Source organism: Falco punctatus (assembly GCF_963210335.1).
Source record: "Falco punctatus genome assembly, chromosome: Z".
Classification (NCBI taxonomy): Eukaryota; Metazoa; Chordata; class Aves; order Falconiformes; family Falconidae; genus Falco; species Falco punctatus.
The window spans coordinates 73,626,533-73,648,274 of NC_137586.1; the positions used below are offsets into that span (position 1 = coordinate 73,626,533).

Sequence of the window (21,742 nt, forward strand, 5' to 3'; positions counted from 1 at the left end):
GAATTTTTAAAACATTATTCTTCTGAATACCCCCCCTCGTTACATCTGCAGGGAATCGGCATTTGCTGAAAGTTGGGGGTGGGGGGTTGCATCCCAGTTCCTCCATTGGTTTCCGGCAGTAATAGCAACAATTTCTGTTCGGACTTCCACACAGGTACCTCCTCTAATTAATGCATATCACTGTGTGTTGTCTTTCTTAGGTAGGATCACTCCTCCAGATCCTCCTTCCAGTTAGAGACATTTTTTAATACCTCAGTCAGAGCTCAGCTGCAACTTTACGAGGCTCCTCAGCTGCCTGCTCAAGACCCTGTGGCTGCATATGTGGCACTTCTGAATGTCTCTTAGTGACAGTACATCTGGGGGCTCCGGCCTTGAATACACCTGTAAGCTAAAGAACCACAACAACAATAGGCCATTTCATGGCAGCTTCTCCTGAGCCGTTTTTTATTTCCTGTCTACACAGCTTTTGGCCTCATAGGTCAGAAAGGGGTAAAGCAGAGCAAATATTTTCTAGCTTTTACCTTTTAAGCCCTAAATCCTCTATTTTGTTTTGATAGTGCTCTCGGAATTCCTAACAGCAGAGTGCATTGTTTGAGGGAAGACGTTCTGTGTAAGTTATTTGCATTCATTTCTTTGCAGACAGCCTTTACTGCTGTCAGGGATGCAGCTAGAAGGCAGACCAAGAGAACACAAGGAGCTAAATCAGTCTTCTATTGCCACAACCATGCATCTTCATTTCAGACATGTCCCCGTCTTACCTGTTTTGCAGGAAACAACTGGACACTTCTTTGAGAATCAAGCAAATTACCAGTGTGAGTCTGGCTACCAGATGGTTGGGAGCTCAGTGTTTACCTGTCAAGCCAATCGGCAGTGGTACAGTGAATCACCTCCTTACTGCATTCCCCTCAGCTGTGGAAAACCACCACCCATCCAGCATGGCTACTCCAAGGGAGAAACTTTTGATATGGGATCCAAAGTTGATTTCTTCTGTGATGAAGGCTATGAGCTGATTGGAGATGTTTCTTGGACGTGTCAGAAGTCTGGGAAATGGAGCAAAAAGCAAAGCCCAAAGTGTGTCCCAACAAAATGTCCAGAACCACCCTTGGCAGAAAACCAGCTGGTCTTAAGGGAAGTAACTTATCAAGTTGGTGTTGTACAGTTCTCCTGCAAGGAGGGTTATGTTTTGCATGGCTCCTCTGTACTGAAGTGCTTGCCTTCCCAACAGTGGAATGATTCCTTTCCCTTCTGCAAGGTTGTACAGTGTCCTGCACCTCCATACATCCCCTTTGGTGACCCCTTGACTTCATCCCTTCATTTTGGTAGCACTGTGAAATACATCTGTGTAGATGGGTTTTTACTGAAGGGTGAGTCTATCATCAGATGCCAGGCTGATGGCTCATGGAGCTTGCCTTTGCCAGAATGTATTCCTGTGGAGTGCCCCCACCCAGAAGAAATTCAGAATGGCATTGTTGATGTGCAGGGCCTCACCTTCCTCAGCACAGCTCTCTATACATGTAAACCAGGCTTTGAACTGGTGGGGAACACAACTATTCTCTGTGGAGAAGATGGTCAGTGGCTTGGAGGAAAGCCAGCTTGCAAACCTATTCAGTGCTCAAGGCCTAAGAAGATCCTCAATGGCAAATACTCATTCACAAACTTCCATTATGGGCAGAGTGTCAGGTATTCTTGTGACAGAGGTTTCCAGCTCCAAGGGGAGGAAACGCTGAGGTGCCTAGAGACAGGAGAGTGGAGTACAGAGGTTCCCTCCTGCAAAGCTATAAATTGCCAGCCCCCCCAGCCCATTGAGAATGGCTTTGTGGAGGGTGCAGATTATAGCTATGGGGCCATGGTGATTTACAGCTGTGTGCCAGGCTTCCAGCTGTCTGGCCTTGCCATGCAGACCTGTGAAGAATCAGGCTGGTCCAGCTCCACACCAACCTGCCTTCCAACAGACTGCGGCCTGCCTCCTCACATTGACTTCGGGGAGTACGTGCAGGTGAGACATGGGGAAAGACATTCTGACCAGGAGAGTGTTACAGAGAGTTCCTCCCTTTCACATATGTTACTGGCTGACAGTTTTAAAGACTTCAAAAGTTCCTTGAAGGAGGACAGTGCAGCGCAGCTCACCACTTTCTTATTTGGAACTATCATTTTATACACATGTTACTCTGGCTATGAGCTGCTGGGAAACCCAGTTCTAGCTTGCCAAGAAGACGGGGCTTGGAATGGCACTGCCCCTGCCTGCGTTTCAATAGAGTGCGCCTTGCTGTCACCCCCAGAGAATGGTTTTTTACATTTCACTGAGAACACACTCGGTAGTGCGGTGCAGTACACTTGTAAGCCAGGGTTCACGCTTGTTGGCTCCAACACACGACTATGTTTGCCAAGTCGGCAGTGGAGTAACACTGCTCCATACTGCACAGCAATAACATGCAACTCGCCTACCCAGCTTATGAATGGGAACATAAGAGGGGAAAACTACACATATGGGAGTGTTGTCTACTATGAGTGTGATCCTGGATACCAGTTAAATGGCCCCACAGAGAGGCGATGCCAAGAAAACCAGAAGTGGGATGGCAGTGAACCGATTTGCATTCCTGTTTCCTGCAGCCCGCCACCAGTTTTGGAAAATGGTCGGGTGACTGGAGAGGAGCACACATTCCAGAGACATACAGAGTACAGCTGCAATGAGGGTTTCCTGTTAGATGGAGACAGGATTAGAGTCTGCCTTGCAAACGGAAGCTGGAGTGGAATTGCTCCAGTCTGCAAAGCTGTGGCCTGCCCTGTGCCACTGCCTCTTCCCAATGGGAGAACTAGGGGCTCCGATTTTGGCTTTAAGAAAGAAGTGCACTATTACTGCAATGAAGGCTATAGCCTGCAAGGAGTGTCAATGCTGACCTGTCAGAGTGATGGTACCTGGGATTCAGAAGCTCCACGCTGTAAGCCAGTTATTTGTGGACCTCCCGAAGACATCTCCCATGGCTTTCTGAATGGCTCAGGCTTTACCTATGGGGAATTTGCTGAGTATGTGTGCTTCCCTGGTTATGAGCTGCATGGCAATCCTTTACGGCAATGTTTGTCCAATGGCTCCTGGAGTGGAAGCCTTCCATCTTGCCTACCCTGCCTGTGTCCTACACCACAGATTCAAAATGGGGTGGTTCTTGGTACAGATTTCAGCTGTGGGAAAAGCGCCCAGTTTCAGTGCCTGGAAGGCTTCAAACTGCTAGGGCCTTCTGAAGTCACCTGTGAGGCAGCTGGCAAGTGGAGTTCTGGGTTTCCTCGCTGCGGGCAGATTTCCTGTGGCTCTCCACCCATCATCCCCAACACATTTATCAATGGGAGCAACCCTGCAGATGAGAACACCATCATCTATACCTGCTTGACAGGTTTTGTCATGCGGGGGAGTCCAGAACTGACTTGTGTGGAGACTGGTGTCTGGAAGAAGCCATACCCAAGCTGTGAGCTGTTAAGCTGTGGCCCACCACCTTCTGTCCTAAATGCAGAGGTTCTTGGGAACACTTACACCTATGGGAGCAAGGTCCAGTACAGGTAAGAATGCTGCTGCAGTTCTGTTTCCATCAAATCTCTGAAGGAAAGAAGATGGAAGGTGCATGCACCCTCAGTGCAAGTTTTCAAAAGGCCTGGAAGAAAAATTATGCCCTGTCACATGCTCAGATTCACAAAGCCATGTTCCCACGTACCCTAAATATTATTCGGTCCACTGTCAAAATTCCAGCAAGGTATTTCAGCCTTTTGGGCTGCACTCTTCCATTGCCTTTAATTTCCCATTCCCTTTTGCATTCCTCTTCTCCTCCTCTGTAACACTGTTCAGGACATTCAGGTTTTCTTTGCAGATGGCAGCAACAGTCGGCAGGATGTGCGATTTTTCGCCCCTTTTGGCACCCCATTTACATCTTCCTACTTCAGGTGCCTGTTGTAATACAGAAGGGCTGATCTCCCTCTTGTCCCATTTTCTGCACTGCAACACTGCACTGTCAGCAAGTGTTGCTGATGCAAAGTTACTCCTGTGTCAGATACAAGAGAAAGGGGGTTTTGTTGATTTCCTGAAGTGTGCACACTGGAGATCTTTCTCCAAGGTGACTTCTTTGGCAGAAGGGGAGGGTTTTTTAGCAGTAAAAGCAAATGGTAGTATGGGATAGAGTCTGGACATGGCATGCAGATTAATTTAGCGGTATCAGTCATTTCCTTGCATCTTTAACAAGGCAAAGGGGTGCTTGAGTCTGCCTTTTTACAAGTGAACCCACTTTTGCGAGCCAATTGAGTTGCTCTTGGTGAAGGTCCATGTGGAACAGAACAAATCAGCCTTAAATATCTTAAGTAAGTGCCCTGTGGTCAGCATAAGGCTTGGTTTGTTCTTGGAAGAAAGTGAGATCATCTTTAAATTGCTTGGCAGTCACATGCTGTTTACCTAACCAACAGCACTCCTTGCAAAAGGGCAGCACAGGAGCTACGCTAAAGCGTTCAGTACCCTCCACCCACTAAAAGCCACCAACTCACTTTCCCTTGTGGTGCTGCAGCAGCATGAGGCAGCTGGAGATGAAGTCTGAAGCTTCAAGCTCTTGCAACAGAATAAAATCAGTCCAGACATGCTTCTGGGTTACCTTGAAGTAATAGAGAAATCCCAATGTGTGCTTATGAACAACTTGTGCTGAAAAATGGCTGTCTGACTTCGTAATTTATGGGTTAGCTTATCCCTAGCTGTGTGTCTGTGGTCAGGTCTTCATGCTGTGTTGCAGATGCCTGGAAGGCTACACAATGGTGACAGAGGTGGATGTATGCATTTGCCAGGAAGATGGACAGTGGTCTCCTCAAAATATTTCCTGTTGCCCCAGAAAGTGTCCCCTCCCAGGAAATATCACCCATGTAATCGTACTTGGGGACAACTTCACTGTGAACGCAAACATCACTTTGTCATGTGTGGAAGGCTATTATCTGGTGGGAACAAGTACATCTGCGTGCAAGGTATAGTGTTATTTGCAATCTTTTATTTTGCCAGCTTTGTTGAATTCAAGAGTCCTCCTCATGCCCTCATTAGCTTTTGGCCCTTAATTGCACACAGCAAAAAAATTTAGAGCATGTCCTGCAAAATATAATGTGCTTCCTTGCTGTCCAGTAAGAACAATTACTGGTTTTCAGAACTAGAAATTACTGATTTCTTCTTCCATTGAAAACTAATGTTGTCCTTTAGAAAAGCATTCCTTTTTTCACATTTCAGGGAATAAATCATGTCCAAGAATTTAAAAAGATGTATCTAAGATTTCTAATGTATTTTGAGGGTTGTGTGCAGAGCTCTTTTTCTCCAGAATAACAGGCAGCACACATTTTAATCCGCTTTGCAGCTGTAGAAACTTGAATCTACAGTATGTTAAAGCGCAAACATCTTCATCAGTTCTGCTACTAACCTGTTGTCACATTAGCTGTGGACAACCTTCACTTAAGCTTGTAAATAGACTCTTTGAAGTCACTAAGTCCGCTTGTATGAGAGAGGCTGAGCATGTGTGGTTTTGCTCAATCAGCACTTCAATAAGGAGAAGTTTTCCTGTTATTTTGCTGTTTCAAAAATCTGTGGAAGTAGGAGTAGGTGCATTTGATGAGCATCTCTTCAGGTATCGGACTTCCCTTGGAGAGCCTGGGAAGGCAGCTGGAGCACTTAGTCATGCTGTTAGACATTCAGCCAGGGGACAACTACAAGTACAGAACATGGTATCAGGCATCTGTAATTTCATTCTTCTGGTGTGTTCCCTGAGCTATTAGGTAACCTTGTACAAGTGAACTACCCTTTCCAAGCTTCTGTTACCCCATTTACGTTTTCTTCCTTCTGTCTTGTAACTCTAAGCTGAATGTTTCTGCCAAAGCTGAGCTGCTGTCTATGTTGCCATCTTAAAAGTGTTGCTTAAATTACTGAGTTTTATTAAGGATTGCACAGATAATATTACATTACCCATATCTGTACACCCACAGCCATTGGATGCTTCTACTATGATTTTCCTAACTTTTTCATTTAAACATGAATTAAGCATATAAAGTGGTGCCTTCACACTTCAAACTACATCTGTTTTTCAGGAGAGTGGATTTTGGGTGCCACCATTTTCTGATGACATCTGCATTCCTGTGTCCTGTGGGACCCCAGAGTCTCCAAAGCATGGATTTGTGGTTGGCACTAAATACAAATACAAAGATGTGGTTCTTTATAAATGTGATTCTGGCTATGAATTACAAGTAAGCAAGCTCAAATCTTCAGTGCTCTAAACCTTTAGTTGTCATTTTCAGTTCTTATGTGATTGCGAGAATGTATTATTTCTGGTCTGTACTGATATATTCCCTTAACTGCCGCAGAAGTTAGGTATCTGCTGTTGTTGTTATTGTCTGTAGAAGGTTCCTGGTATGTCTGGGAGAGTACTTAAATGACTTAAGAGTATATTTGAAGCAAATATAAGCATCCTGTTCAGAGATACATGTTCAGCAGATACCTTTCAGTGTTGTTTTTTTTTAAATGGAAAGTTGTTTCAAGCCCTTTGCAAATACAGCATTATATATGCTTGTGACCATAAACCATGGAAGAATTAGTTTTTCATGTATTGCTCTCTTGAACTGGTTCTTTGGCCAGACTTAGATTGCATTCTTCCCTCTATTTCATAATGTCCCAAGCATTATGTCTGCTGCATTGTCCCTTTCAGACACAAAGCTCCTGATAAACTCCACTGCCCTCAGTTCTATGACATAGATGGACGGTACCAAAGTGATATCTCTTGTTTTAGTAAGGCAAAGGGATTCCAGTTTGTTCAATGGCAGCTTTATTCCCTGACAGAGAAAGGAACAAAGCTCGTTCCTGTCCAATACTTTTTACTATGAGTATTGGGCTCTTATCCCTACCTGAGCCCTGGATCAGCACTGCAGTCCCATTTCAGGACTATTTAGACTAGCCAATTTAGAGCTGCCTCAGGTGCGTTTTCAAAAGCTGCAGTGAATTCAGAAATGAAAGTATGTTGCTGAGGCACAGCATGGCCTCAGCCATCCCCAGGTGATGGCAGAGTACAGCCCAGTCACATCCAGAGGCATGAGGTGGTGGAGGTGTCACCAGGACAGAGGCTGGCTCTTAATGCTATGTTTTGTGAATACTAAGCAGAATGCAAGTCTGCTTCCTTTGTGCTGTTGTAAGACCAGTAATAAAGTGAGTACTTCGTGAATGGGAATTTACCCAGTCAGGAGGGAATTCACTCAGTATACAATAAAAAAGAGAGTTTAGAGAATGCTTAGGTAACAATAAATTTAATTTGCATTTTGTTGCCACGTATGTAATATCACTGAGGATGGAGGGGCGGGTTGCTATTTAGACAGATAGGTAGAATTGCTGTTTCAAGTAAATTTTGGAGGTAATAAGCTAGTGCTTTCATAAAAAAGTAAAAAGTCCTTCCAAGCTTTGTATTCCCGCTTCGCCACCTAGCGTCAATCTGTCTCCTTGAAGTCCTGATTTTTTTCCTTTGGGAAGCAAAGTCCATTGGGTGTGATGCCACATGATCCTCAGGTCAAACAGCTGCCCTTGTCAGTGGGTTTGCTTTGTAATGAAAGTACATTAGTTCAAGGGACACATTTGGATGTTGTTCTCCATGTCTTGGAATAAAGTAAGAAATCAATTCTGGGCTATTACACTGGCTATAAAACCTGTACCTAAGAAAGGTTATTTATAAGCAAATTTAAAGAATTGAGTGTTTGGGATGTGGTTAAAATCAGTAGGTTACATTTATAAAACACAAGCTTGTGCTGTTATTGAAAAAAATGCTAGTTAGATTTTCTGTGAGCGAGTCCTGGGAGGAGAAAATCTGTCATCATAACACATTCCTGGGAACAAGAGTGGTAGAACTGACAAGAAAGATAATATCCCAGGGAGAAGGATGAGAGAACTGACTAGCTGGCCCCACAAACTTTTGATTTATAAACAATACCCATCACTTTGCAGGAAAGAGTGCTACCCTAAACTCTGCTGATAGACTTGGGCGGCAGCATTTAGCTGTCTCTTTTTGTGGGTTGCACTTGGAGGGAAAACGTCCTGGCCTTGCTGGGTACTAGAGTTGATGGGAGAAAAGAACGGACTAGGTAAAGTTGTTCTTTGAGCATTCTTTTTTGTTTCACAGGGTGACGCAGAGCGGACTTGCCAAGAAGACAGGCTTTGGAGTGGCTCAGTGCCTGTGTGCAGAAGTACGTTCCACCTCAGTTTATCACTTAGTGTTGGTCAAGGGTGATTTTACACAACAGAAAACACTAATACTTACTTTGCTTTATAACTCATACGGTCTGCATTTGCCTAAAAATTTTGGCAAGTACCACTGATAACATCCTGGTAGAGCTGCAGAATAGCTGGTGCGTGCAGGTGATAGTGTGAAAGAAATTACTACACCTTGCTGCTGTATCCCTAAGAAAGCTGTGCAGGCAGCTTCCAAGTTGAAATAGGTCTGACAGTTGATGTTATGATTTCTGGGGTTACTGGGGACCTCTGAACACATTAGTTGCTAGCAGTCACAGGTACTTAGCATCCTCAAAAGTGGATACTTATTCCCAAAGGTGCTTCACTTCTGTGAGATGTCTGATGCCCACTGACTGCAATGCCAAAATAGAAGTTGTCTGCATAAGTATTTACCAGCTGTTGGGTGTAAGTGGCAATAGTGGACTCTCCCAAGACTTCCTGCCAGCATACCCACAATAGATTTTTGTCTTTTAGTAGGAACTGGAAGCAGAAAGCATGATACTGTTCTGCTGCTCAGGGGTAAATATCTGGGAATGCCCAGATACATGCTGTGTTCTTTGCCCATTTCTCAGAGTAAAACCTGTGGAGGTAGGTCCTGAACAGGGCAGGACATTATGGCTGATAGTAACATATTCCTTGTGTTATAGGAGTATCATGTGGACCCCCAGACATGATAGAAAATGGATCAGTTCAGGGAGAAGAGTTCCTGTTTGGCAGTGAGGTTTTTTACAGTTGTGACCCTGGCTTTGAGCTGCAGGGACCAAGCCGAAGGATTTGCCACGTTGACAAGAAGTGGAGCCCCTCCACCCCTTCGTGCACCCGTAAGTAGCAAGCAGAGCAACATGGTGGCAGTTTTCCAGGACAGTTTGTTCTTGGGAACAAACAGAGTGCTTTTGCTGGCTTCCTCCCAGTCTCCCCCTCCAGCTGGAGGGCTGTAACAGGAGGAGCCAGAGGAGAAGCCAGCAGAGAAATTGTCATTGGCAGTTCCTCTCTGGTCTGAAGGGAGCTCCTTTTGGCACATTAAAATGGCATAAGCATAGAGTTGTGCTTAGGTCGGTAGGGGAGGAGTGTGTCTTGCTGTATTTGATTTGCCTTGCATTGCAGTCAGGGGCCTTGGACATCATGTGCTGTGATGGTTAATCTCTGCCATGCCAAGGATGCCAAGGCTAATATATCCTGGCCACTCTGTATGTCTGGAGATGGAAGACTGTGCTCCCTAGTAACAAATCTTGGCTGTCTGTGCAGCAGAAGGTCATTAATGGTAGGAACATGGAAGGAAGGATTTATGACTTATTTCATACAGGTTATAAATAAAATGCTAATGTTTTATAATCTTTACCAATAAATCATTTTTCATCTTCTCGTGGTGATGTCATAGTCCTAATCTTTGCATTCTTCTCTCTCACCTCTCACGAATTTGCCTTGTCTCCACAGTAAGTGTGGGACAGGGGGCAAGATCCTTCTTAACCACTGTCATTTTTCTTGAGGACACCTTGCGATCACCTTCAACTGTAGAGGGAGCAAAGGAGACTGCAAATGCAACCTCTGGCCTGCTCAGAAGAAACAATCTGGATCGTTGATTGAACACGCCTCATAGCTCACAACACCATCAGATACGTTTGGACACGTTCTCTCTCAGGTGTCCGAAGCCTGAACCCCAAGAGAGAGGGCAGGCAAGGCATCATATAACCCTTCGCCATATAATACTTCACTGCTTCTTTCTTCCTACCTTTCCATTAATTCAGTGTGTGAACAGAGATGTCAGACAGTGTGTAACAGATAGAGAGAATGGCCTTCATTGTCTGTAAAAAACCAAAACGTTTTCTCTTCTAGGAATTACTTGTGGGCTGCATCCCTCAGTAGAAAAAGCAGAGGCCATTTCTACAGGAAGCACATATAGAAGTAATGTAACTTTTGTGTGCAACTCCGGGTACCATCTTGTTGGGCCCCAGAATATCACATGTCTTGCCAATGGGAGCTGGAGTATACCCTTGCCGTTGTGTGAAGGTAACCGTTTCATGTCTAGCCTGGCACGTTTCATGACCTAGCACATTCCAATCTGGGATAAACAATATCTCCTCCTTCATGCATGCATATCATATGATCCAGGGATTGAGCTGATTTTGGGAAATTATTCTGTAATGTGCATTAAAAATGGTGCCTGAAAAATGAGATGTGTCACCATGAGCACTGCCTGTTACCAAGCCAGAAAGAGCTTAGACATCATTTTTCCTAAGGTTGCAATCTGCAGTTTAACAAGTTTAATGAGAGATGAGTTTACTTGCCATCTCAGAAAATCAAACCCCTACCAAAGGTGGTAGCTGCATGGACAAGTGACTTTTCTCCCAGCGGTCTCCTGTAGTCAATTAAGTTGATGCTCTTGTTTCTGAACTTTGGGCCCCAAAGGCAATCTCAACAGCTCAGCCTTTAACCTCCACTCTCCTCACATGAACAAACACCATGAATGTGTACCATTTTGCAAATCACCACTTTCAGGTGCTCCCTCAGCAGGTCCTGTCACTTGTGTCACAAAGCAGAATGAATGCCAAGTGAGAACTGTCTGTGTCACATGGAGTGTGCAGTGGTGGGTGGAAACAAGGCTGTCAACACATAAAGAGAACAAAAACTTAAGATCACAAGTTTGCATAGATAGCCAGTGTTGTTGGGTGTTTGTTCGAAATGTAAAGCATATAGAAGCTTACTAAATTGCAGTGTCATTAACTTCTGAGTGCACTTCATTCTTGGCCTCTTTGCCATAAAAACACAAAATCTGGGCTTCGTGCTTTTCTTTTCCTCGAAACACACTAACTTGTTTCCTGCCCATCTACTTCCTTTCAGGCCGTTCTTGTCCCTGCTGCATATACCTCAGGTCTCCCAAGCTGAACTGTAGACCCAGCATCCTGCTTGCTTTTCATAGCTGCTCTTGCCATTCTTACATGGGGCTGACATGATGATGTCTCCACACCCAGCTGCACACACAGATCCAGAGGCAACCAACATGTTGTGACAGCTTCACCAAACTAAGACGGATAATGATCTTCCACTCAAGACAGGTGTTAGGTTCCTGTCACCAGAGCCATGAAAAGTGCATGAATGCTAGGGATCATCAGGTGTGCAGTGTTGGGCAGCCACACAATGCACAGATCACTGTGCGCTACAGTGCCCTGATACTTTACAGACCTTATAGCAGCAGCCTGGAAAGCTGATAGGGGACATCCACATCAGAGAGGAGGTCTCTAGCACCTAGCCAGCCACCTGAGAAAAGCCACACACTAGCGGTGCTGAAAATACATCTTGAACAGGGTTGAGCACAGCCACTTCACCAACTCCTGTCTTCCTCTCCTGATGACCTTATGTCTGTCTGATAGTTTAATCTTCGGTCATCCCATTACACAGACCACCTAGGAAAATCAACTGGAAAATGGGATGCAGAACAGAGTCTCTTTTGTAGCAGTGGTAACCCAGCTTGGACTGTTAGCCTGACAGTGTCAGAAACACAGCTGAGATTCTTAAGGGGAGCAATTGGTAATGTCAGTGTTGGCATCTTGCACCAAACCCATCCTTCATCTCTCTGGTATTGTCAGATGAAAAGGAAGGTGCAAAGGGCTGCAAGTTTCTGGGGTATCTCTCAGTGGCAAGAAAGAACCATGTCCATGTTCTGCGCCACTTTGATATGAAGTCATAAATGTGTCCTCTGCTCTCCAGCACTGCCACATTTTGCTGACCTGAAAAACACGTGGCTGTGGCTTTTTTCTGTCACTGGGAGGAGCTCCTTTCCTAGCTTGGCTACATTTCCTTCCCAGGGCTACTGAACTCTCCTTCAATGCTCTTCATGATTAATTGTTCTGTGGCTGCTACTTTAAGCATACTGTGTAATGCAGGAATTGTTAGAAGTCCAAGTCTAATATCCAGCTGTATTAATGTGAGTTCTTCCTTTGCAGAGACCAGATGCAAAGTTCCAGTTTCCTTACTGAATGGGAAGGCGACTTATGAAAACAATACAGTTGGCAGTACAATAGCATATTTCTGTGAGAGGGGATACAGCTTGGAAGGGGAACCTGCAGCAGAGTGCACAAGAGATGGAAGATGGAGTAATCCCTTGCCTCTCTGTAAACGTGTGTGTTTTCTTTGTGATGAAAAATTGGTCTCAATTTGTAAGCACTGAAGTCTAGGCTGCTTTTCATTTAAACTGACAGAAAGAGAGAGCAACTTCTGCAGATCTCTGTGGAAATGTACTGCAATTTTCTTCTGGAGTGGCCATGAGCAGATTTTGTCACTTGTAGTTTAAAAATATGTAGTTTAAAAAATTGGTTTGGCCTACATGGGGAGATTTGTGGGTGTGCATTCCATTTTTACAGAGGAACAAAGGGAGCAGTTACTAAGATGTGTTAAAGCATTAACTTGTCTGAGTGTGGTTTTGTGACAATAGAAGAACAAAGTGTGTTCTGCCTGGCTTCCCGTAGTTGGAAGGTTGACATAAAATGGAGTCAATTGTAGTCAACCACTCAATATAAAAGGAGCAGATGAGATAAAAGTTTGGAGGACAAGGCAGAAAGGCGACTTTATTGTTGTCTATAGCTGACTGTTGGGAGGGTGTAAAGAAAAAGAAGCCAGACTCTTCTCAGAGGTGCACAGTGGTAGGATGAGAGGCAATAGACACAAGTTGCAACAAAGGAAATTCCAGTTAAGTATTCAAAGAAACTTTTCACCATCATAGTAGTCAAACACAGGAACAGAGACCCAGAGAGGACACGAAATCTCCATCCTTGGAGATACTCAAATCTCAGCTCGTCAAGTCCCAGAGCAACCTCTGACCTAGTTGACCCTGCTTTGAGAGGGAGGTTGGACTTAACAGCTGTATAAATGATTCTGTGATTCTGTGAAATAGCACCTCACATACATGTGCACTGTGCCACACACACACAGTAGCCTTCCTTGTTGCTCTGTGTCTGTAACAAATTTTAAGATCTGCTGTAGTTTTAGGGTGGTTGATTTGAGATATTTATTTTTTGTATTACAAAGGACTCATGATTTTAGTTTTCAGGAAACTGGCCTCAATGTCTGCTGTATATAGAGTCCAGCCTTTTCCACAATCATAATGAAATCAACGGACTATGCAAAAATAGCTCAGCAAGCTTACAGCCAGTAATAAATAAGATTATCAGAGAAATTATAAACTCTAAATCAGGGGTCCTCAAACTGTTTAACCAGGGGCCGGCGCGGATGCAGTGGCAGGCAGCCATCTGCGGCTGCTTGGTTCCCCCCCCCCAACCCCCGGCGGGGGGCGGGGGGGTCTGTAAATACCGGGGCCAGACTGAGGACCCTGGGGGGCCGTATGCGGCCCGCGGGCTGTAGTTTGAGGACCCCTGATCTAATGGATGTTATTGTTAAGTCTCTGCTCAAACACCTGGGCTTTTGCTGCTCTTTATTGACCCAGCCCCTCAGAACAAGAAATAGGATAGGTCTGGGTCTTTTTTAGAGTTACATTAAACAGGAAGGACATGAGCAAATGGTTTGATAGTAACAGGCAGGATATTTCCCACTTAAATACTTGATATGTCTTCTACTGGCATCAGTAGAGTATGGTGGCAAGCTATGTGACAGCAGAGAATCAAACAGTAATAGCAGTAGTATTTTATTACCTTAATCTCATAACGTTACATCGTTATAAATTGGACTTGTGTGCAGCATCTATTTCTATTGCTTTTCATATTATTTGATTTTGAAGTTTGCAGAAACTATTCTAAAGTATTTGCTTCCTTCCTTCCTTCCCTTTTCCCTCCCTTCTCCTTTTCCCTTACACCCTTTCTTTGAACAGCAAACCCTTGTCCTGTGCCTTTCGTAATCCCAGAGAATGCTCTTCTTTCCGAGGTGGATTTTTATGTCGGTCAGAATGTATCCATCAGGTGCAGGGAAGGCTACCAGCTGAAAGGGCAGTCTGTGATCACCTGTAATGCTGATGAGACCTGGACTCCAGCAACAGCCAAGTGTGAAAGTAAGTACCTGATATACAGTTCCACAGGGGTTTGGTACTTTCCAGAGGGCTGGTGACCACAGCTGTATCACACAAAAGTGTGACAGCACAGGTGTGTCAGCAGAGCTCTCCATCTAGATGCAGTTATTCTGGAAGCAGAGAACTTTTGTCAGCTGTTGCCATTTGGAGAGGTGGGTTGGTCCAAGAGATCCTGACACATAACGGTGACCTAAGAAGCTCCACAGAAGAGCTATTTGATTTTCTTTCTAACAAAGTTGTTTCTTTAAAAGGATCCAGAATATACCTATGTGGGTTGATACCCCAACAGCATTCATCCTACTGTCTACTAGGCCCTACTGTAATTTTCTTTTCAATTTACCTTTTGCAAGCACTGGAGCTGGGATTAGCTGTTGTATACACTAAATATCCTGAGAATGATTCCTGTGAGATTATGGGTGATGATGAGGGTTGTAGGGACATGCTGCCTTTTATTGTATTTATTGGCACTGACAGAAGGCATAGTGTCTTTTTGCAGACATGTCTGAAAGCTTTTGGCTTCTTGCAAGCAGTATTGATTAGTTTGAACAGTGACATCACCTCACTCTATAAATCCAGCATTATGAATATCCTGGGACCATCTGAAAGTTTCTGGTCTATGTGGTGGATAGAGCCATTGTTGCATTACCTGAAACTGCTGTTTCTGGTCATCTCAGTGTTCACTGCATGTACGTACAGGTTCTCCCTGTGAGTGTCTGCACCATGAAGAAGTCCTACTTACTAATTTCCCATCAGAATTGTCTCTCTGGCACCTCGCCGGTCCTTTGTGCAAAGTGCTGTGTCCATGGTTAGAAACTGTATCGTGTAGGCACTGCAGCTTACCAGGCTCTGGGTGGTTTCTTTTTGTTTAGAGATATCTTGCGGCCCCCCAGCTCACACAGAGAATGCTCTGATTCGTGGTAGCTTCTATCAGTATGGAGACATGATCACCTATTCATGCTACAGTGGGTACATGCTGGAGGGGCCCTTGCGGAGCATTTGCTTAGAAAATGGAACATGGACAACACCACCTACCTGCAAAGGTAAGTCTTTTTTATGAACAGAAGCATATCTTAACTTGCCATAAGCGCAGACTTATCATCCTAACTGCAATAAAAATGAAAATGAATTTTTGCTAGTTGCAGTGCAGTCACAATTTCACCCAGGGCATTTAAAGTGCAGAGTGTTGCTTTATTTCCAAGTGAAACAGAAGGCTTCCACAATTTTTCTCTTTAGTCTTTTCTAACCTTAGAGTTTCTTTTGCTACAGTGTTGTATCCCACACCTAAGATCCTCTCTCCTCACATCTTTTTTGAGAAAGTGATGGAACCAGTCATCTTTCTTACATGCTGAGCTCTTTCAGATAAGCACTGCCACTCAGTCATTCCCGGTCAAAGATCAAGCACTGCCGAAAACAAAGGAGATGAGTGCTTAGTCTCTCACTGTGTCTAGAACTTGGCAGCTTCTGAGAATTGTTTTGCAATATCATATTTAAGGATATGTTGATCAGCTCACTAAATAACACACACTAAGTACTGCAGAAAATTTGTGGTTTTAACAAAATACCAAAGACAAAGTCTAGCCTTTCTACCCTTGGTATGCTGGCAGGAAGATGTCACTTCTTGATTTGTTGAGCTAAAATTCACCTGTTTAAATTACAGAATTAACTCTTCTACACAGAAGATTGAAATAAATAAAAAGTTTTGAGCAGAAGATGGGGGAAACTGTTAAAAACATATATGAGCATCTTCAAACAGTAACTTAAAACCAAGGATGAGGCATAGCAAAAGGGTTCCAGGGTCACAGGGCTTTGATGGAAGAGACCTTGCTATGTGCCATTTCTGCATCAGAAGCTTGACTAGCCTTCTGCCATGAGGTAGCTATAAAGCTGTGAGTTACCTTCACCCTTAGGTCTTACCTCAGATGGTGTGACAGCAACCATACTACAAACTGAACCTTAGGTATTTTGTTTAGAAATTTAAGTATTAAAAGCAATGAAACCTTAGGGCAGATCTGTGGCCAGTCATAAGCAGCCCCATTGCCTAAGCTTGAGAACTCGCACAAAGAGGAAAGGTGCCAGAATGCTCTGGGAACATTGGATCCATCATCAAAGTTGTCTTCTCCTCCTGCAAGTCTCAGCTCCCTGTGTTGAAAATGGAAGTGACAATACCTCCTCTTGGAGATTCTCTGTTTAGGTTAGAAGCCCTTTGGAGATGGAAGATTCTATACCGTGCTAAGCCTGACTAATCAGGGTCCTCTCGTCAGTTTTTTAATATGAATTCTGTCAGCAAAATACCATAATGTTAAGACATAGACAAGCTGAGTTGTCCTACACTATGAAAGCACACACTCTGTTAAAATGCTGCTTCTAATAGTTATAATGGCCTTGCCTAAAAATCATGGATCAGTAGATCATTTTGAGGAGACTCAAAACCAAAGAAGTGGGCTCGTAACTCCTGAGTATTTCAGGAATAGAAAAGCTGCTCCTGAAAAAGAGGTTTCTCCTGGTTCTGTGACCATGGCTTGCAATTGCCATGAAGAATCACCTGTCAAGTAGCCAATTAGAGAAGATGTACAGTAAAACCACCTCAGTTACTTCAGATGTCAAGAGGTATCCAAAAGTTATGCTAGAAATTTACACCGCCAGAGCACTGAGACCTTTCTGAAAAGTTTGCCAAGTATCTCGTCATGTCTTTCTAAACTGTGGTGGCTGCAGGATTCGAGGGATCTCTGGATAATAGCTACTCCATCTAGCTAGAATTCATTAGCAAAATTATTTCAGTATTGTCTCTTCAGATTGTAACACTTTTGATTCTTCAACTGCCCCTTTAATATTGCTAGCTTTACTTTTTAAATATATTATTTAATATTTCTTAGTTACACAGAACCCTACTTTATGCCAAAGGCTGTAGGCTTCTGCTGAGGCTTCTTGCCACTGGTTACTAGGAACCTGGAAGGGCTGATCTGAGAAGCACTGTCAAACATGTGTCCTGTCTGCAACACCATGGAGTCTACTGGGACTGTTCAGAGGAATAAAGATTAGGGAAAAATATTTCAAAAAATTGAAGTGGTGAGGTAGACAGATGATCAAGGTGTAGTGTAGGAAAACAAAGAACAAATAACGTGCTTTTTTGTGTATTTGGGGAGAGGAACAATTTCCCCCACTCTTTTTGCCTGAAAGGGGAACTAAAAAGGACTAAAGATGTTTCTGAGAGGACAGACCTGTGTTTTCATGACACATGTCAAAATAATCTTTCAAAACTGCTTTACAATTCATTTGGGGGATTTGCCTAACAAAAGGCCTACAGGACCCAAGCCTTTGTGGTCTACATCAGAAGTGACATGAAAGCACTCTTTGTAGTGACTCATGCTGCATTTCTTGTTTTTGGCTCTGTGAGTTGATTATTAATGCGTTCTAAACCTGCTTGAAATGTTCTGGCCCGGTTGAACAGGTTAGTTAATGCAAATTTTATAATTAAAAAGCAGACTTCGTTAGCTTCTTTGGGAGAGCTCTCACCACTGCTGCACTTGCCTGAATCACTGCTGGTTAGAGGTTGCAGACCAGATTCTGATCTGAGTTTCAGGGGTGAGAAGTATTAGGCTGGATCTGCCAGTCATAAACACCTGCAGGACTCAGCAGGCTGCACGCAGCTTGTTTGACACCAGTTTTTTCTCTCTGAAATTCTCTAAAATCTGTGTTGTCTGTTTGCCCTCTGCCTGCACCTTGCTGACTGTGAATGGTAGTGTGGGGACCTGCCAACCAAAAAGTTCATACCCCATCACCAAACAAAAGCATTGCGAGAGGGCAGCTGAAGCATGGAGGAAATTGTTCACTTGCAACCACAGGGAAGATTTTTGGCAAAGCTGAAAACAAATATCAGAAATTATTTCTTCCCCTTATTACCGCTGTTTGTCTTGCAGCAGCACAATAATTTTGTGTCCTGTGGAGATAACTTTCAGGTATGGATTTACAAGAGGATCTCAAAGATGAGATTGATACCGTGGATGTGAGATTTACTACTACTAACTGAAGTCACGCCTAATGGTTCCCGTTCTCTCCCCAGCACATCAGGACTGCATTTGCCATGCTTGCTTTTACAATAGCATAGAAAGAGAATGAGATCCCAGCTTAACTTCCCACCCCAAGCCTTTCTGTAGTCTTATCTGTTGAGTGAAGAATAATCTCCACAACTACAGACACAAAGTCTCTGCCTGCCTAAATTGGTGTGTAACAGGTGCACACGTAGTGAGATACTGTCTTACTCGTTTTCACAACCAGGGCCTGGGCAGTAATCCAGGAAAAGCCTACCTCTGCCCAAGATCCTGGATCGCTGAGCGGGATGGAGTTGCCATCCAAAGCAATTTCTGTAACTCATGAAATATCTACATCTTATCCACTGACAGAGGGAGAGAAAATACATTTCAGAGACCATGGGCTTTGAATTTAGGGTGGGATATCATTTATACACAAACCTTTTAACTCCCATTCCTTTATACTTTCATGGAATATTGTTTCAGTGGTGTGGGTCACATAAAGCTTTAAATGGTTTTTGATTAAACTTTCATAATATTTCATAGCACAAAGGACATCTGGTTAGCACACTTTTCTACTTTAGTCAGCACTCGGAGACAAGCTCTCTGCATAGTCATTGCTATCTTTACAACAGAAATTGTTCAAAACCTGTTAAAATATTGCAAGTTCTCTGAACCTGCCAGGGTCTAAGGTCTCCTCCCACTCTTATTATTAGCTGATGTTTGATGAGAAGGCTCTTGAGACTGAAAAACAAAATGGCAAAAGCTTTGACCTCATTTCAACAGATCCAAGCTGCAGCTCGCAGCTTGGATCTGTTAGCTGCAAGAGTGACTCGAGTTTGGCTCTGTCAGAGGAAGATTTGCACTCTTTCCAATGTTGAGCTCAAGTCTGAACAGTGTTTCCATGTGCTAAACCACTGTTTGTATTTAATACTAACACTGAACAAGATATGAAACACTCAAAGCCTAAACTCACATTTTGCTCACCTAGTAACTAATTAAAGATAGGATGCAATTAACAGTTCAGACTGAGTTTACTGTGGTTACTCTGTGTTCATAGCTACCACTAATTAGAAGTTAGTCTGATTACTTACTTGTACTGTAGTATCATCTCGAAGCCACAATTTTTGATCTTCTGTATATATTATGTACACCAACATGACAAGGATTATACTTCCTCCAATGATCTTTAAGTCTACCATGTTTGTACTTAGCTTGCCACCTGATTTTGTAAAGTCATCCAGGTTTCCCTGCATGTAGTAGCCAAGATGCAGTGCAGTGTTATAGAAGCGACAGCGAGTCCAAAGCCTGTCCAGTCCAGGCAACATATTGGGCTAACGTGACAGAGTCCACTTCAAATTCCTCACTGCCATGATCGGAGGCTTATTACAGGTGTGCAAGCCAAGGAGCACCAGTCAGCGTGAATGCTAACTGAGGTTTATAATCACACTTTGGGTTCCACAGGTGAATGTTTCACTGTGCCACTGTTGCACCCTGTTGGTCACTCCTCCTTATGCTGGATGACAGTGCAGTAAAAATTGCTCATTTTACCACAGCATTTAATCTTACTTTTGACAAACCCTATATTATGCCAGATGATACTATCTTGGTGTTTCATACCAAGGTTAGAAGAAAGCTTGATTTTATTTTAGAGTTAATTTAGAAGAGAGAGGAAGAAAAGCTTAATAGTTTTTGTTTGGGGTGGGTTTGTTTGTTTTGTTTTAAAATATGAGTGGGGAAAAGCAGATAAAGGATAGCATCAGCTTTGAAACATCATGCAGATAATTTACCCAACTGTACTAAAAACTTTTAAGTTTTCATTCTTGCCATGGACAATTTTTGATTCTCTTGATATTGTCATACTCTTGCTCACAGTACTTAGACACACAGAGCCAGAAAACAATGTAGCCCTTGAAATCACAACCATGTTTCTATAATTCACTACCTTTGTTTGTCCTACTCTAAACTTTACAACTGCACAGATCTGTGCAAGATACTGAATTATTATGCTTCTAATGAACCATCTTGAGTTTGTAATGAAATTTTATTGTTTTCAGCTGTCTGTCGGTTCCCATGTCAGAATGGTGGCATCTGTGAGCGACCAAATGCCTGCTCATGTCCAAATGGCTGGATGGGTCGTCTCTGTGAAGAGCGTATGTACATCATCCCTAAGCATAGTTTTAAGTGTGTTGTAGGTAAGACAAGTGAATTTAGTGCAGTGAACCAGGTAGGAAAATTACAAAGGCATAAGAACGAAAAACATAAAAATCATTGCTTTATTATGCTTGATGAATTAGAGGGAGTAAAAAGGCCAACTTCTTGCTTGTTTCTAGACCAAAAACCATCACCTGACATCTCCAAACCAAAACAAGCACTTTTTTTAGTTGATGCAATTTTGTTTGTGGGTGCTCTTTCACTATGGTTGAAGAACAGCCTGCTTCAGTGCTCTGAAGTCTGGTTCTAATAGCAATACGTGATAGTTTCAGGGGGGGAAATGGGCTGGAACAGAAAAGATGTGCGTTCTGCTGGTGACTGCATTTGTTTCTTGGCTTCCTTTTCTATCAGTCTCTGGTTATAAACCTGATCAATTAATGGTCAAATAATACAGTTGTGTCACCTTTTCCATGCTGTCCTTCCTGACCTGTGTACCTGTACCCCACAAATTCTGGCCTGGTCTTGCCTCGCCTGGATCCCTGAATAGTTAGAGAACTGGATCTATTCTGATTGAAAAAAGCCAAATCTGACTCTTGAGTCTCTCTGAGATTTCCTGAGGAACACTGGGGGTGCAGGTTTGTGCTGTGTTTCCCATCTTCTTTGTGATGGTTTTAGTACAAGGATTTTGAGAGGGCTAACCCTTTCATGCTGCCGTAGCTGCTGTATGAGAAGCCTTATGACTGCACACATAGTTAGGCATGGGTCTGTGTGGATAGAAAAGTATTTAGCCTTGACATAAAGCTTTCGTGTGTCCAACATGTCGCTGAGGTGGTGTCACTGTCCCTGGCTGTGAGTGTACATGGAGATCTACAAAAATATGTGGCACCTCCTCCTGTAGTCCTTGGAGAGGAATGTGGTTCAAGCATTTTGCTAGGTAGATGTATCACATCTGACAGTGGTCCTCTGAATCTGCCTCTGCAGCTTTCAGGTCTTCTCTGTGGCAGTGTCAGTTCCACATGGCACAAGTTAGCTGTGGATACAGAATGAGGAGAAGAGATCTGGCAAGTTTTGTCCTTCTGCATTTACAGAAACTCCACCTACATGGTGCATTCACATAGCCCTTCTTTTGCTGTTCCTATGCCTCTCAGTACCACCACAGCCAGACGTGCAAGCGCAGCCCTGTGTGTATCCCAGTGTCAGCAGAAGAGGACTGAGCCCTGTGTCTGGCAGAATTGTGGGTTTTGTATGCCACAGTTGATTTCCTTACCTTACCATTAGTAATGA

At 43.6% G+C, this 21,742-nt stretch overlaps 1 protein-coding gene across 2 annotated transcripts in view; it reads left to right on the forward strand.

Moving 5' to 3' along the window:
- SVEP1 (sushi, von Willebrand factor type A, EGF and pentraxin domain containing 1) overlaps nucleotides 1–21,742 on the forward strand; it is a gene marked incomplete at its 3' end in the record, with an annotated part of 131,103 nt that overhangs the window by 97,980 nt on the left and 11,381 nt on the right. For both annotated transcript variants that reach the window (XM_080371498.1, XM_080371499.1), the window contains exons 38-47: nucleotides 770–3,549; nucleotides 4,758–4,983; nucleotides 6,085–6,240; nucleotides 8,154–8,217; nucleotides 8,911–9,084; nucleotides 10,097–10,270; nucleotides 12,205–12,378; nucleotides 14,082–14,258; nucleotides 15,146–15,316; nucleotides 20,362–20,457. In XM_080371498.1, coding sequence (XP_080227624.1) covers nucleotides 770–3,549; nucleotides 4,758–4,983; nucleotides 6,085–6,240; nucleotides 8,154–8,217; nucleotides 8,911–9,084; nucleotides 10,097–10,270; nucleotides 12,205–12,378; nucleotides 14,082–14,258; nucleotides 15,146–15,316; nucleotides 20,362–20,457 — 4,192 coding nt within the window. The remainder of the gene's footprint in view (nucleotides 1–769; nucleotides 3,550–4,757; nucleotides 4,984–6,084; nucleotides 6,241–8,153; nucleotides 8,218–8,910; nucleotides 9,085–10,096; nucleotides 10,271–12,204; nucleotides 12,379–14,081; nucleotides 14,259–15,145; nucleotides 15,317–20,361; nucleotides 20,458–21,742) is intronic.